Genomic DNA, 14,979 nt, shown 5'->3' with positions numbered 1-14,979 from the left:
ATCAGTGTCATGAAATCAGAGAGAAAGTAGAATGACTCTGAAATGTGTGAGAGTGAGTTCAGGAGTGGTTCGCTCCTGATCCATCCAGCAGAGATGCCTCTTAAGTGCCAGTGGTGGCAGACAGTATTCTTTGTGCTGGGAATACAGTGGTGAACCAGACAGCTGTGGGCCTCTCTCGGAGCTTACCTTCAAGTCAGGGGCAGAAAAACTAAATAAAAGTCAATAAATTATATCTATATACAGATATATAGATGTATTTGAGATGAGAGTCTTGCTCCAATGCCCAGGCTGGAGTGCAATGGCACGATCATGACTCACTGCAGCCTCAAATGCCTTGGCTCAAGCAGTCTGCCTGCCTCAGCCTCCCAAGTAGCTGGGATTACAAGCAGGAGCCGCCATGCCTGGCTACAAAGCAATACACAGTATAGCATCACAGAGTGACTAAGCACCGTGAAGAAAATGGGACGGGGGCTGTGGGAGTGATGGGAATTTAGATCAGGTGGAGAGGGGCCTAAGAAGACCTTTCTGAGGAGTGACATTTGGATCAAAAGGTAAGCGACAAGAAAGGGCAACCATGTGAATCGGGGGAACAGGCTTGGCAGAAGAAGAAGTGTTAGTGCGAGGAGGCTGACATGCTTGAAGTGAGGGTGGTGTAAGACTCTTGATGGCGCCTCCTCTGCACCTGGTGCTGCCTTTAATACCCAGCTGGGGCCTGTCAGCTGAGGTCAGAAAAAGTACAGGGCTAGATCACATAGGGCCTAGGAGTTTATTCTGTGCTCCAAGCCCCTGGGAGTTTGCAACTGGAGACTGGCATGACCTAATGAATGTGTGCCAATATTACCCTGGCTGCTGTGCAGGGAATAGACTTTGAGGAGCATGAGTGAAAATGGAGACCAGCTAGGCAGCTGCTGAAGTGGAACAAGGGGATGGGATGTTGGAGGTGAGGCATCAGGGAGGGACTGTGAGAAATGACTTGTAAATATGCTTTGGAAAGGTAAAACAAAGGTGATTTATTGATGGAAAGGATGGAATTGATAGAATGTGAGGGAAAGAAAGGGTTCAAGGGTAATACCCTGATAGTTTAGCCTGCCATTGGTTGGATGGTGAAGGAGGCAATAAAAATGGGGGAGCCTGGGAATAGATTAGGGGTGGGGAAGCCAAGAGTTTCATGTGGAGCTCATAAGTTTGAAATCCCAGTGAGCTGTCCAAATTGAATAGGCAGTTGGATGCAGAGAGATGTGGAGCTTAGGGCTGGAGATATTATTTGGAGATATAAATGGTGTTTACAGGCCTATGGTTTTATAAAATACCCCTCGGAGAGATAGAGAGAAACAAGAGCCAAAGATTGAACCCAGGGACACTCCACCACCAATGGCTGGAATGCACAGCAGCGCAGGGCCTTCGTGCTGAGGAGATCGGCACCAGCAGCTGTGACTGCTTGTGCAGTTTCTGGAGCAGCTTGCTTCTGAAGTCAGATTCATGGCAATCACAAGCCCAAGGACAAATGAACAGAGATGTTTGCTCACTTTATTTAATAGATTTGATCAATTAAACCTGTTTCTGGATGTGATGTCTGGCTGTCTTATTGAAGTGGCATCGCCATCTAGGATGGATACCCCGGGTTCGTCATCTTGCGCCAAAAGGATTAAGGACATGGACATACGTGGGTGGGTTAAGGAGCAGAAAATTTAATAGGCAGAAGAAAGGAGAGAGGAGAGCAGCTCTTTCTCGGGAAACAGAGGCATATGAAAAGGGAAACGCAGCAGACCACAGCACGTTTTACAGGCGGGCTTGAGAAGGTAGAGTCTGATTTACATAGGGCTCACAGATTGGTTTGACCAGGTGTGACATTTACATAGGGCGCTAGGAAGGCTGGTAGCCCCACCCAAATCTTATTATGCAAAAAGGATTTCCAGCCGCCATTTTGAACATGCCTAGTCCCAGGTAGTGCATTCCTGTGGGTAAAACTGCTGGCCTTCACCCATGCAAGCTTCCAACTTCCTTGTCTATGTCTGCAGCTCGATTTTACAGGCTACTGTTTGTTAGAAAAGAAAATGATTTGGGAGCTGCTTTTCATTAAAAGGAAAACCTTACCAAGGACTTCTCTACCCTCACTATCTGCCTAATAAGTATTTTCTTTTTGACTCCTATATCATTATGGTTCTCTGAGGCTGTCAAACTGAAGCTGTGGAGCAAGGCTCTGACAGCCTGTGGTTCCGTGAGAGTGGAAGGCAAAGCTCTCCCATGCACATCACTTGACTCCTCTGTCTTTGGTGGAGAACACTATCACGGGGCACCCAGGAGCCTTCCATGGTCTCTGGATATCCCAACACCCAGGCAGATATCTGTGACCCTTTCCTCACTCCCAGTGCATTTTATAGACATCAGCCTGGCATCACCAGCTTCAGGGCTTCCCAGAGAGCTAACAGACATTGCCTAATTGAATCCTCACTGCAGCCCATCAGGCAAGGACTATTTTCCCATAACTCCCAAGAAAAGAGGGTGGCTCAGAGAAGCCTTGTAACCAGCCCCAAATCCACAGCTAATATGTATATATTTGAACCAGATTTGTGCTTAAACCAAGACCCCCTGGTACCAAAGCCTTGCTGTTTTTTTCAAGGTGAAAAATGGAGGCCCCTGGGAACCCCTGGAAAACTGAGGAAAGTGGCCTTGCATGCGGTCATACACTAGGGTTCCCACATGCTGCTAGTTGTGCAGGACACTGGTGATCTGTCCCAGGCCCTCTACTTAACCCCCACCAAGACCCTCCTTGCACCCCAGGGAGGGGGTGTTCTGATCTTTCCTATAGAATGGGATTTTCCCAGAGCTCACCTTGTCCCCTGCGGGTCAGCCTCTGAAACCCAGCGTGGGTGAGCTGCCAGCAGCCCACCTCATAGGCCTAGGGCTGACTGAGGCCATGGTTTCGCTGTCCTGGCCTCTCTACTCACTTCTGCTTTTGGTACCAGTGCTTTGGCCAGGCTGGTAGGTAAGGCTTTCCTAGGTTAAAGAGGGAACCCCCTTTTCAGGAAGTTGGGAGAAGCCGGTATTTAATAATGGAGATTATGCACTAGAAGAGGCCAAAGATCAGAAAGAGCCATGTGCTCCTGGTATAAAGAAACGCACCCCACCCATCCACCTGCAACAGAAACATAAACACAAATGAAAACTCAAACCATAGGACACAGGTAACTGTATTTTAATGAATCAGAGTCTGGAATCCTAAGCCTCAGAAACTTTCAGGAAAGATAGACATTTGCCTGCAAGTAGATTCACTGACCCCCACATGTATCTTTATGTGTAATGAAGGTTTTATGGGAACTGAGGGGAAACAGGGAGAGAAGGGCAAATTACACTCCTAAGATAAATAGAGTTGAAGACTGAGAGCTAATCAGAAGTTCAGATGAAATTAGATTCTTGAAGGTGCTACAAAAGGTTTCTTTCTGATTTGCCATCACAGTAACCTGGAATATACAAAACAAAGCCATTAACAATGGAAAGTGGACCCAGTTTTTATGTAGACAATGAAGATCACGATGCCCTTGGAGCTGGCTTCATTCAAATGCTTCTTTTTTTTTTTTTTTTTTTTTTTAAGTGGGAGACTTGCTCTGTTGCCTAGGCCAGAGTGCAATGGTGTGATCTCAGCTCACTGCAACCTCTGCCTCCTGGGTTCAAGTGATTCTCCTGCTTCAGCCTCCCGAGTACCTGGGATTACAGGCTCCCACCACCATATTCAGCACATTTTTGTATTTTTAGTAGAGATGGGTTTCACCATGTTGGCCAGGCTGTTCTCAAACTCCTGACCTCAGGAGCCACTTGCCTCGGCTTCCCAAAGTGCTGGGATTACAGGCGCAAGCCACTGCACCCGGTCTCAAATGCTTCTTAATTCAAATGCATCAGCAGATTGCAACCCTTAAGGTTAGAGGTGGTTGTAATTCATAAACACCTTCAAGGCCGTTTCTGAAACCCACTGAATTTCTCTGGACATAATGGGGGTGGAGAGAATAAGACCTGCTGGATGAACAGGACTTCCTTTGATATTTCTTTTAAATCAGCCTTAGTGCATTTCAAAGTGTCGGGGGCCCCTCCTCTGATTTCAGGGAGTGGGGTCTAAGGCAGCCTGATCTGGGACACACTGGTGATGGGTTTATAAAGTGTTTCCATGTCTTATGTCATGTGTCACCAGATGGTGTGGCACAAGGGACTTCAGAGTCACAGAACTCTAGGTTTGCATCCAACTAAGCCACATATGAAAGATTTAGGGCAACTTTCTTCATCGCTGTCAGCCTATTTTCTCATCTGTACAATGCACATAATCTACTTCCTAAGGTACCCTGCTGTGGTGGAATCCTTGCTGGCCCTACATTTAATCCACCCCCAGGGGGAAGCTTCAAAATCAATTTGATTTTGGTCTGAGTTCTCATTTGTTTGGTGTAGTGGGTCAGTTCATGACCATCTGAAATGCTCCGTTTAATTTAATTTTTTTTTTTTTTTTTTAGGCGGAATCTTGCTCTGTCGCCCAGGCTGGAGTGCAGTGGCACGATCTCAACTCACTGCAGCCTCTGCCTCCTGGATTCAAGTCATTCTCCTGCCTCAGCCTCCTGAGTAGTTGGGATTATAGGTGCCCGCCACCATGCCCAGTTAATTTTTGTATTTTTAGTAGAGATGGGGTTTTGTCATGTTGGCCAGGCTGGTCTGAAACTCCTGACCTCAAGTGATCTGCCTGCCTCAGCCTCCCAAAGTGCTGGGATTACAGGTGTGAGCCACCACGCCTGGCCCATTTTGTTAATTTTTTTCTACATTTTACCATTATTCTATTTGGATTTTGAAACCCAGTAGCCCATAGAAGTGAGTGAGTGTCCATTCAAACAAAATGGGCTCTTCCTCCACAATGTTTCTGGTTTTTAAATCAAGATCAGTTAAGGGTAATATCTCCTAAAAGATCCTATGGTTGTTCCAGAGAATCTTGGAAAACCCAAGCGAGAAAACCTAGCTAGTCAATGCAATGGGTATTTGGTTTCATACAGAAAAAAAACTGTGTCTTGAAATCATTCCTTTTGGAGCTTACTATGTTGATGCTGTGGAGTTTTTATATCCATGGCCACATAAGCTGCCCACTTTTTTACTGGGCAACTCAATCCCAAACAATCTTAATTCAGTCAAAATGTTTTTTGGGGGCAGCATAGCCAGAGGTGATCACAGAAATGACCTGAGGAAGCAGAAGAAAAGGAAAAGACTGCCCACTGCAGTGTTAGTGCCGGGGAACTGGACAAAGGCCTTGCCCATGCCTGCACGAGCCCTGTGAGGAGGCCAGTGAAAAATCTGGCCAAGAAGGATCAGGATTTGGCCTCAGAAAGGGGCTCCCAAGACCCCGTGTTTTCTCCAGGATACAGATGAAATGAATTTCACTAGCACGTGGGCCGAAACTCCAAACCGACTACCCTGCAGGGAGAGCCAGAAGGCACCCTGCTCCCGACTCACCGTTGTGGACGATCAGCCTGTACTGCCTGGCCAGGCACAGCTCCTCCTGCCGCTGCCTTATGATCCTCTGTGCTTCCGGGGGCAGGCCGTTGGGGTCACGGGAAAACACGAAGGAGTAGCTGTCAGCACAGGTGCCGTCGAGGTTCAGGAGGCGGCAGGAGTACTGCACGGCATACGTGTCGTAGTCCGTGTCGACGATCCAGTGGTCATCATCTGCAAGCCAGAAAGCCACCGTGCCCATCAATGCCTCTCCCTCAGGGGCTCAGATGTCAGAGAAACTCATGACAAGCCTGAGAACACAGTGATTCCAGAAGCTGGTTTTATTTCCTTAGGAAGCAGGACACTTCAGAGAATTCTGACAGCTTTCACACAATTCGGCAAAACGGAAAGGATCTTGTTCTCCTTTATTGAAGAAAATCTGGGAGTCAGGGAAGCCTCATTCACCTCAATAATCATCGCTCCCTGTGACTATGTCACTGTAAATGTGACAGCATTTTTCCAAAGAACCACTAAGAATGCGGGCTCATCAAAACCACAGAATAAACCTTTCTACTGTTGCTTCACCATGTACTCTCCAATAATACCTGTGTCTTTTGTGGCTCCTGTTTGATGGCCACCAACTTACGTTACTCCCAATATTGGCTTACATCTTTCTCGATCTCTATCAGCTGTCTCCTAATCAACCCACTAACCGTGCTGCCCCCTGCCCTCTCAGTCCGCTGGAGGATGCCACTCCCATGTCATGGCTTCTCTGGCTCCATCCTAATTTTGCTTACTAATGCTACTCGCTTCTTTGTGCTGCCAAAGAGTGGGTTTTGTCTTGAGGACTCAAGATGCTCACCACGTGGCATCAGCCATTTCTTCTTAGACCTTGTCCTCTTCACAACTCACAGAGGCAGAGCTGAGCCACTGAATTTAGCATACATGCATTCCTCAAGACTGAAATGTAAGCCATGAAGAGCAAGAGTAAATGAAGGAAATAAAAGTATCAATGAAGGCAGGAGAGGAAAGAACGTTAATTAGAGCGTATGTGTGGCCGGATGCTGTGGTTCATGCTTGTAATCCCAGCACTTTGGGAGGCTGAGGCGGGAGGATAACTTGAGGCCAGGAGTTTGAGAGCGGCCTGGGCAACATAGTGAGAACTGGTCTCTATAAAAAATGAAAAAAACTAGCCAGGTGGGGTGGCGTGCATCTGTGGTCCCTGCTACTGGGGGGGGGGTTGAGGGGGGAGGATTGCTTTGAGTCCAGGAGGTCAAGGCTATAGAGAGCTAGGTTTGCCCCACTGCACTCCAGCCTGAGTGAGAGTGAGACTCTGTCTTAAAAAAAAAAAGAAAGAAAAAAAGAATGTGAGTGACTTGCCACAGCGAAAAAACAGTGTTACCCTATATTCAGAGGAAAGTGCCACATCTCTACTTAATTTCGCCTTCATGTTGACATAATACCATGACTGGGACTTTCTGAGCACTTAATTACATGCCAGTCACCGTATGGACACTTCTTATTTCTCTTCTCAGTTACCTCTCACATTGACCCAAAAGTGCACACTATCATCCCCTACTTTACAGGTGAGCAAACTGAGGCACAGAGAGACTTAATAATTCACCTAGGGTCACAAAGAGCAGGGCAGAACTGGGATTCAAGCAAGAGAGTGTGATTCCAGAACCCACATGCTTCACCTCGACACCACGCTGTCTCCAGACGATAAGTAAACTGGCGGGAAAGGGGCAAGAAATAAAAGGCTTTGTGTCTCCATCTCATGCTCAGTGTTGTGGCAAGGGGTGATGCTCCCTCTGTAGCGTTCCGGTTTGAGGAGCACAGAGGGAGCCAGAGTCCCCAGCGTTAGAGGGTGTAGGGCCATATGGAATGCTCGCCCTAAGTCACCTCTGGGTGTACCTCTCTGAGAACCCCTGGAGTGCCAGCCTAGGATGGGGTTAAGCCCAAACCCAGGATCTGCAGGGGGGCTGTCCCAGGGGTGGGTATGGAGCCCCTCTCTTCAACTCAGCCTAGGCCTGCCAGGAGGAGAATGAGCCAGTCCTGTGCCTTGAGGCTTTTCCAGGGTGACAGTGTCAGAGGCGGGGCTGAGGAGATGTCCCAGAACCATGACTGCTCAGCAGGGACCATACAGTTATTCAGCAGAAAGACCAGGAACAGAAGGCACGGGGCTGCCTGCTGGGCCTCACCCTAACCACTGACTCCCCCCACAGGCTCCAAAGTCTCTGGGTGGTCTTCCTCACCCCTGGACGAAGTCATTCCTTCCCTGGTTATAAGGATCACCATGTCTGTCACAGGCACCCTCAGACACAAAATCACTTGCCTTTGAAATGTGACCTCGATTCATCATCCAGGCAGCTATTAGCTGGGCAGATCCGCAGCTTGACTTTTTTTTTTTTTTCCAAAATGGTCGCCAGCATGTAAATTTTGACAGAGGAATTAAGTAACTTTCTGTGTTTGGATTTAGTAAAATTGGCTACTGTTCTTGACTTTAAAAGAAGGCCTAAGTTGGTTTGGTTAATCTCCAGGCTCTTTTGGCTGAATAATTCAAAGATGAAGAATTTAAATCAGAGCAACTTTGACCAGGGTCTCCCTTTTAAGAGTATTTGCAAGAGGTGAACTGCCAGAGCACTGTGAGAATGAGGCTGGTTCTCCAGCCTCCTCACACCCGGCAGCTGGGCAGGTTTCCTCTGGAGAACCAGACACCGCAGCCGTTTCCAGACTGCAGCTAACCGCATGCCGTGGAGCTAGGGACAGGGAGCACTGGAAGCAGTGGCTGTGTGGCTGGGAGCCCCTGCCAACCCTCTACCATCCTAGGAAGCAGGGTCACGCTGTAGCTGCATCTGCACCCTACCTACAGAGACTGTTTGGAAGGCCAGTGCAAAACCAAAGAAAATGCTTGGTAGAGGGTGCTGTCTCGGGCAACCTGGTTCTACTGGTCTGTTGCTCACTGCCGTGTGCCTGGAACAGGTCTTTTCAGCTTGCTAGACCTACACGCTCCAATCATCTAAAGCAGCAAGACCAGGTAAGAAGCTCCCTGTGCTACTCAGGCCTAACGGTCCAGCCAGGAAACAGATTTAACGCTACTTCTGATGAATCGTAAAATACCCCAACAGGCCCCAGCAAAGTGAGTGGAGTCTGAGGCCTTGATACCCAAGTAAGCCAAGATAACTCTTCGGATTGAATCATCTAGACTAGTGGTTCTCAAACTTCATTGTGCAGAAAGAGCATACCCAAAGAGCATACTTAAAATGCAGACTCCAGGGCCCTGTCCTTAGAGTGTCTGACTCAATAATTTTGGGTTTGAGTTCAGAAATGTGCATTTTTAAACAAGCGCACTACTTTATTTAGATATAGATGGTCCAGGAACCCTGACTTTGAGAAACACTAATGTAAACCTTCAGGCCTGCATTGTTATTCAGCCTGACAAGAGCCCCTTTGCCAGCAGAGTGACAGGCTTTATCTGACAGGACAAAAAGAGAGTCTTTGTCCATGTCTTTCTGTGAGAGCACAAAACAATGAACGATCATAGCTAATATTTATTGAGCACTTACTATGCACCAGGCTAAGCATTTTCACACATTACCTTAATTAGTCCTTCCAATGATTCTATGAAATAGGAACGATTCCTCCTCTCCATTTCATAGCAAAGGAAGTCAAATCTCAGGAAGGCTAGCCTGTATTCAACCAAGACCTGCTGATGGTAGTATCCTCAACCCCTGAGACCCTGAGATATCCTGCTTGCTGCTGGTGGAGCCAGAAGGGAAGACCAGTAATAAGCATGCCCAAGGCTCGAGCAGCAGGCCACATCAGTTTGCTAACACTGGCATTTCATGTTCAACTGTAGAGACTGAGCACATTTAATTTTAAAATAATTTGACAACACATTTCATGATCATTTGGCCCTGAGTTATTTTCTCTTCATAAATGCACCTCATCTTAAACACATCCATTTGGTGAGATGCAGTGTGTGGAGCAGGGAAGAGACTGAGGGTGCAGGCCACTCTCAGAGTGACCTTCACATCCTTCTGTCCAAGTCAGTGTTTAAACAAGAGCAAGGTCAGGGAAGAAACTGGCACGCAGAGTTTGTAAAGAGGACCCCAAAACAATTATGTTAAACAGAGCAAGGGAGATGCATCAAGCCATGCAGTTTGCAAGATACTCAGAAAACAAGGGATCCTTTGTGCCTTTTTGCAAGCCCTGGGTTAAGAGATGTCACTAAGTGCCAAAAATTCGCCATGTGCCCCTAGGCCTGTCACTTCTCTATGGGCCCCAGTTTCTTCACTTCTAAAACAAGAGACTTGAACCCAATGGTCTCCATGGCTCCTCCCATTCTAGACCCAGAATCTAAAGCTATGATTTTAAGACCAGAGAGGTAACTAAGCAGCCATCATATCAAACACTTACAAAGAACTCATGTCTGAGTGCTTTCCGCCTATTAACTCATTGCATCTTGTAACAGAACTCCATGAGGTAGGTTCTAGGATCATTTCACTTTGCAGATGAGGAAATAGGCACAGAAAAGTTAGGAAATATATCCAACATGTAGTGGCGGAGTTGGGATGTGAACTCGGGAGGTCTAGTTTTAATCGGGCGGGCTTAACTACAACACTGCACAGCTTCTTTTTTGAAATGTAACCTAAGAAGGAATTTATCCTTAAGCCTTCCATATTCTAGTCATCTCAATATCTGTCGCAATCACTTTCAAGAGTACAATACTTTTTCCCCCTCCCAGTGAAATCCTAGATAAAATACCAACATATAAGAGGCTAAAGCAAACTAATCTGGTTTGATAGGGGGAGGAGGCAAGAAAGAAAATGCTCCCTTCTCATTGGGTCCTCTCTGACCTATCCCTAAAGGCACTGCCAACAGCATCCTAGTCCATTAGGGAGCACATCTCAAAATGCTGTAGAGCATATGTCTTTTTTCTTTCTAAAAATTAGCAATCTTGTACCTCATATTGATTTTTGTAATCCATTATCAGAAAAGTATATTTTACTCTAAGTGACTCACTTTGGGAAGTTTTGCTACACTATTTGAAATAACTTTATTAATTCCAAGGATAATAAAATGAAAATAAAGCTTCTAAGCTTTTTCTCTACCAGGTATGGTGGCTCACACTTGTAATCCCAGAAATTTGGGAGGCCGAGATGGGAGGTTGGCTTGAGCCCAGGAGATCAAGACCAGCTTGGGCAACCTGGGAGACCTTGACTCTACAAAAAATACAAAAATTAGCAAAGCATGGTAGCCCACCCCTATAGTTGCAGCTGAGGTGGGAGGATTGCTTGAGCCCAGGAGGTTGAGGCTGCAGTGAGCCATGACGGCACCACTTCACTCCAGCCTGGCGACAGAGCTAGACTCCCTCCATCTCAAAAAAGAAAAAAAATTAAAAATTAAATTTCATCCAACACACAACTTTAGAGGAAGTCCAAGAGTGTGTGCCATGGTTGGAGAGCAATGAGTTACAATAAAGGACACTTGTGCCCTGGATCACTGAGCAAAGAGTCTCCTTCAACAACCTTTGGTCCTATCTCACAGAAGAGCTCAAACAACACTTCGCAAAGCTGGTCTGATTAGTCCTTGTAGTTCAGGACCACCCAGTCCTGGCCTGAGATTTGGAAGCCCGGCTTCTGACAAGACATTGACTCTAAAAAACTCGTTGCATGTCCTTGGGCAAAGTTCTCTTGGCCTCAGTTTATTCATCTGTATATTGAACCCCCTCCAAAAGGTTAACTCTCCCTCTGTAAGATTCCATGATCGGTCTCCCCTGGCCTGCATTATTCTCTAGCTATCAAGTAGATTCCAGATTTGAAACTTAGGATAAATGGGGGAAAAAATGGTCAAAAGAGCATGTAGACACTGTTTTCTCACAATTAGGCCAAATGTAGGATCTTCTAGGAGCCCTCAACATCGCCCCCATCCACATCTGAATGTCACAGCTTAGGGGAAAGGGAGGAGGCCAATGCCACAGAACACTGTGCCTGGCTCAGAATCTCAGCATCGGCAGGACAGGCACCTGGGAGGCATCCATCCCTCTATGCACAGTGCCCCCTGCATCCTTGGATGGGGCTCTCTGGGTCTCTGCGGGAGCCCAGGTAGTCAGGCTGTCTCAGATATGCAGCCCAGAGAGACGGAGGAGACAGAGGTGGTGACGGGGAAGGCAGGAGGAGAAAGCATGGAGAAGGCACACACCTTGGCACAGTGGCTGCTGGAGAACATGACACCTGACAAACCAAAAGGTCCTTCTGAACTTAGGCCAGGTTTCTCGAGCTGAGGGTTGGGAAGGGGGCAGATAGGTACCCCCAATTTTGTTCCCCTAACCTCAGGCGGTGCTGCGGGTTCCTGCCATTTCCAGACCTTTCCACAGGCCATTCTTCCTCACGGTAGGTAGCACTGGAGAAGCCAAGCGATTTGGCTCTGCAGGGCCCCCATTCCCCCATTCCCATTCCCACAGAGCTGACTACTCACTTCCTTTCTGGAGAAAGGAGGCTACGCCCCAGTACTTCATCTTGAACTTGGCAGGGTCCTCGGTGTCTGTGAAGGTGCCCACCATGTCTGCGCACACGTCCCAGTTACTGCAAAAGCCAAGGGGATCCTCAGCCAAGCCGAGCGAGGGGCTTCCTCCCTCCCTCCACCCATCCGGTGCTCCCTTCCCTTCACAGTCCCCACGTGGCGATCAGCAGGCAGGGCTCCCGGAAGACCCTGGAGCACAAAGAGCACAGCTACCCCGGCGGCCACTGACTTCAAAAGACGGACTCGGCCCTTGGCCGTGGCGCTCATCTGGCCGGTCTCGTCCACGGAGAACTCGGCGACGATGTTGTCCTGCAGAAAGAGGCCCTCGGGGTCCTTCTTGGCCATGGCGTACCAGGTCCCGGAGAACTGCAAGAAGGATGAGAGCAGGGATTTGGTGTCTGGGGGCTCATGGCGGGCCGCGGGGAGGGCGGGGATGGGGGTGGGGACCCGGGCCGTCCGGGCCTCCCGGGCCGATCCGGGCTGATACCTACGCGAGCCTTGTCGAAGTTCTCCTTGACTCGGAAGCTGCTCACCCGGCAGTCGCGCTCCGCCCGGCTGCTGCCCAGCACCGCCAGCAGCAAGAGTGCCCACACCCACTTCATCTTGCCCAGAGTCCGCCCTGCGGGAGACGCGCCTCCGTCAGCGCCCAGCAGCCGACCCCCGGGCAGTGCATACCACCCCACCCCGCCCGACCCATCCCGCTGCCGCCCGGGAGGCCCCGGCCGCCGCTCACCACCGGGAGGAGAGCCGCGTGCAAGCCTGGCCGCCGCGTCCGGGCGCGCGTGGAGCTGGGGAGGCGAGCGCGCTGCGACCGCCCAGCTGCTTTATAGCGCCGGGGGGAGGGGGTCGCGCTTTCGTAACCACGCGGGGTGAAAGACCTAGGGGGAGGCGCCGGGGACACTTGCATAACGCGCCCTGACTCACCGGCGCCCGGGAGCGGGCAGGGTCCCGGTGGGCCGGCCTCATCTCCGGGGCAGCCCCAGGCGCGGTGGAGTGGCCGCGCGGGGTGGCCTCGGCCCGGCCAAATGCGCCAGCGGCCCTGGCTCAGTTACCCTGCACTCGTGCCAGCGGCCGCCAGCTGTGGTCTGGGGTGGCCTCCGGGGCTAGTGGCTTTGGCAGCAGGCTCAAGTCAACCTGGCGGGAAGACTGTGGCCTCACAGGGCGAGAGGGGACCGGCGAGGCTGCCTGGTGCGTGAGTGTCCAGACCCTGGCCGTGCCAGATTGGCCTCTCCGTCTGCCCTCTGAGGTCCACTTGTGCAGGAATTTTGGAATAATTCCTCCAAGTAGTTTTTCATTTTATAAAGGATGCATTTTACTCTCTTTCAGGAGAGTTGTGGTGCCCTCTGGTCAATATTTTTTCTTTAGTTTCAACATCTTTAGAAGCATTAAAACCCTCGCTGTTAAATACGCTCCAGAAATGCAACCCTGGTCAGAACAGGAAATATTTTAGCAGCCTCGGTGGTCGCCCACCTTACTCCGTGGTACTTCCCTGAAACCACTTTGAAAAACACCTACCAATTGTTTATGATGCAATTTGATTTCAAAGCCATATTGGAATTTTCGTTTGTTTTCAGAACAGCTAAGGTTGGCTGTTTTGTTGGCTAGGAGTGGACAAAGGAGAGAAGAGCAGACAAAGGAGAGAAGAGTAAGCAGCATTCTATACAATGTCAATGGCCAATTGAATCTAAACACTGCGACCAGTTTAGGTATTTTGCCTGTGTGATGGCACAATTTACTGACCCTGTTTTTCTCTTTCTGTTCAAAGTTAGGAGTTCCACTCATTTGATCAAAGCAATCAGTCAAAGGATGAGAATGACCGAATGAGAATTCACGATGTGGCAAAGAAGTAGCTCTTAAGAGTCCTTCCATACAATATCAGTTGTGTTTCCATGACCTAAATTGGAAAGGTTAGAGATCAATTTGGCCATTTTGGCTGCAGCCAGACCTGAAATAAGAGGAGATGGGGAAGAGGAAAGGTGGCAGCCAAATGGAAATAAGGATAGAGCATTGGGGCTACTTCTGAGCATCCTGAAAAGAAGACATCAGTGGCTTCCTTCCCACGTCGTTCTCCAGGTATTTCCCATCTTCCCCTTTACTCCTGCACCCATTTGGGTCCCAGCAGTGTCTGAGTGCCAACAATGGTGCATTGAACTCCTAATGCCCCAGAGCTAGGAAAGCCTGTTTCTGGACAACAAGCTAACTAGGTGATCTTCTGATTGGACCAGTTTTATGGAAGGCTGTGCAATCCCAAACAGGCAAATAAGTTCTGCTTCAGACCCACTCCTGCAGGACAGTATGGGGCATGGATCTATGCACCCTGTGTGGGAAAGGATGTAGGGCCCCTCTCTATCTCCCACCCAATGCTTAAATCCCCTCTTCAGCATTCCAGAGGAGAGGTCTTCCAGTTTTTGCTCCAAGTCCTTAAGCGACGGAGAGCTCCTAGCTTAGCCTAATTGCCTTTGGACAGTTATCCCTGCCAGAAACGTTCTCCTAATACCCCCTGGCCTTGCAGTCACTTCTCCTAGAACACATTCTTGTGCACACTATATGTTGAATACACATAGGGGAGTTCAGTGCATTTTCATGATAGTTTTGATGCAGCAACGTGTTTTTATTTATTTGTTGTGTGTTTAAAAGTTGTTTCAGAGTAAAAATTTGAGGTGAAAAAAGAAAAAAAAGTTGGTATAACCATTTCTCTGCCCCTCCTCTTTTAATGATAAATCCTGGACCTTAGTGTTCCAGATACCAGCAGAGAAAAACAGTTTATTTTGGCGTTCTTTCTAGGATTTCTTCATGATTACAAATAAGCAAATTCAGGTCAACTGATGTTCTTAACATCAGTACTTTGAAAAAGATCCTCATACATTAACTTTTCAAATATGTGAATGTGTAGTGTCAAAAAGAAAAATGTTCACAGTGAAAACCTCTGTGTGATAGGATTAGGGACATTGAAAGATTTTTCTTTGTGTCTTTCTGTATTTTTAGAGTTTTCTACTG

General features: G+C 48.4%; 1 protein-coding gene across 2 annotated transcripts; it reads right to left on the bottom strand.

Moving 5' to 3' along the window:
* Nucleotides 1-3,175: 3,175 nt before the first annotated feature.
* RBP4 (retinol binding protein 4) lies at nt 3,176-13,053 on the bottom strand. Of its 2 annotated transcripts, none has more exons than XM_037727719.1 (6): nt 12,907-13,053; nt 12,474-12,601; nt 12,212-12,348; nt 11,938-12,044; nt 5,479-5,691; nt 3,176-3,461 (listed from the first exon to the last, which is right to left on the bottom strand). In XM_037727719.1, the coding sequence occupies exons 2-6, from the start codon at nt 12,582-12,584 to the stop codon at nt 3,424-3,426; spliced, it is 606 nt and encodes a 201-aa protein (XP_037583647.1). In that variant the 5' UTR covers nt 12,585-12,601; nt 12,907-13,053; the 3' UTR covers nt 3,176-3,423. The 2 variants fall into 2 exon arrangements, with proteins under 2 accessions (XP_037583647.1, XP_017353661.1); XM_017498172.2 differs by lacking the exon at nt 12,907-13,053 and adding an exon at nt 12,716-12,815.
* Nucleotides 13,054-14,979: the final 1,926 nt, after the last annotated feature.

Source organism: Cebus imitator, unplaced genomic scaffold (assembly GCF_001604975.1).
Source record: "Cebus imitator isolate Cc_AM_T3 unplaced genomic scaffold, Cebus_imitator-1.0 Scaffold238, whole genome shotgun sequence".
NCBI classification, from domain to species: Eukaryota; Metazoa; Chordata; class Mammalia; order Primates; family Cebidae; genus Cebus; species Cebus imitator.
Note: the sequence above shows the minus strand (reverse complement) of the source record. Positions and strands in the feature narration are given on the sequence as shown.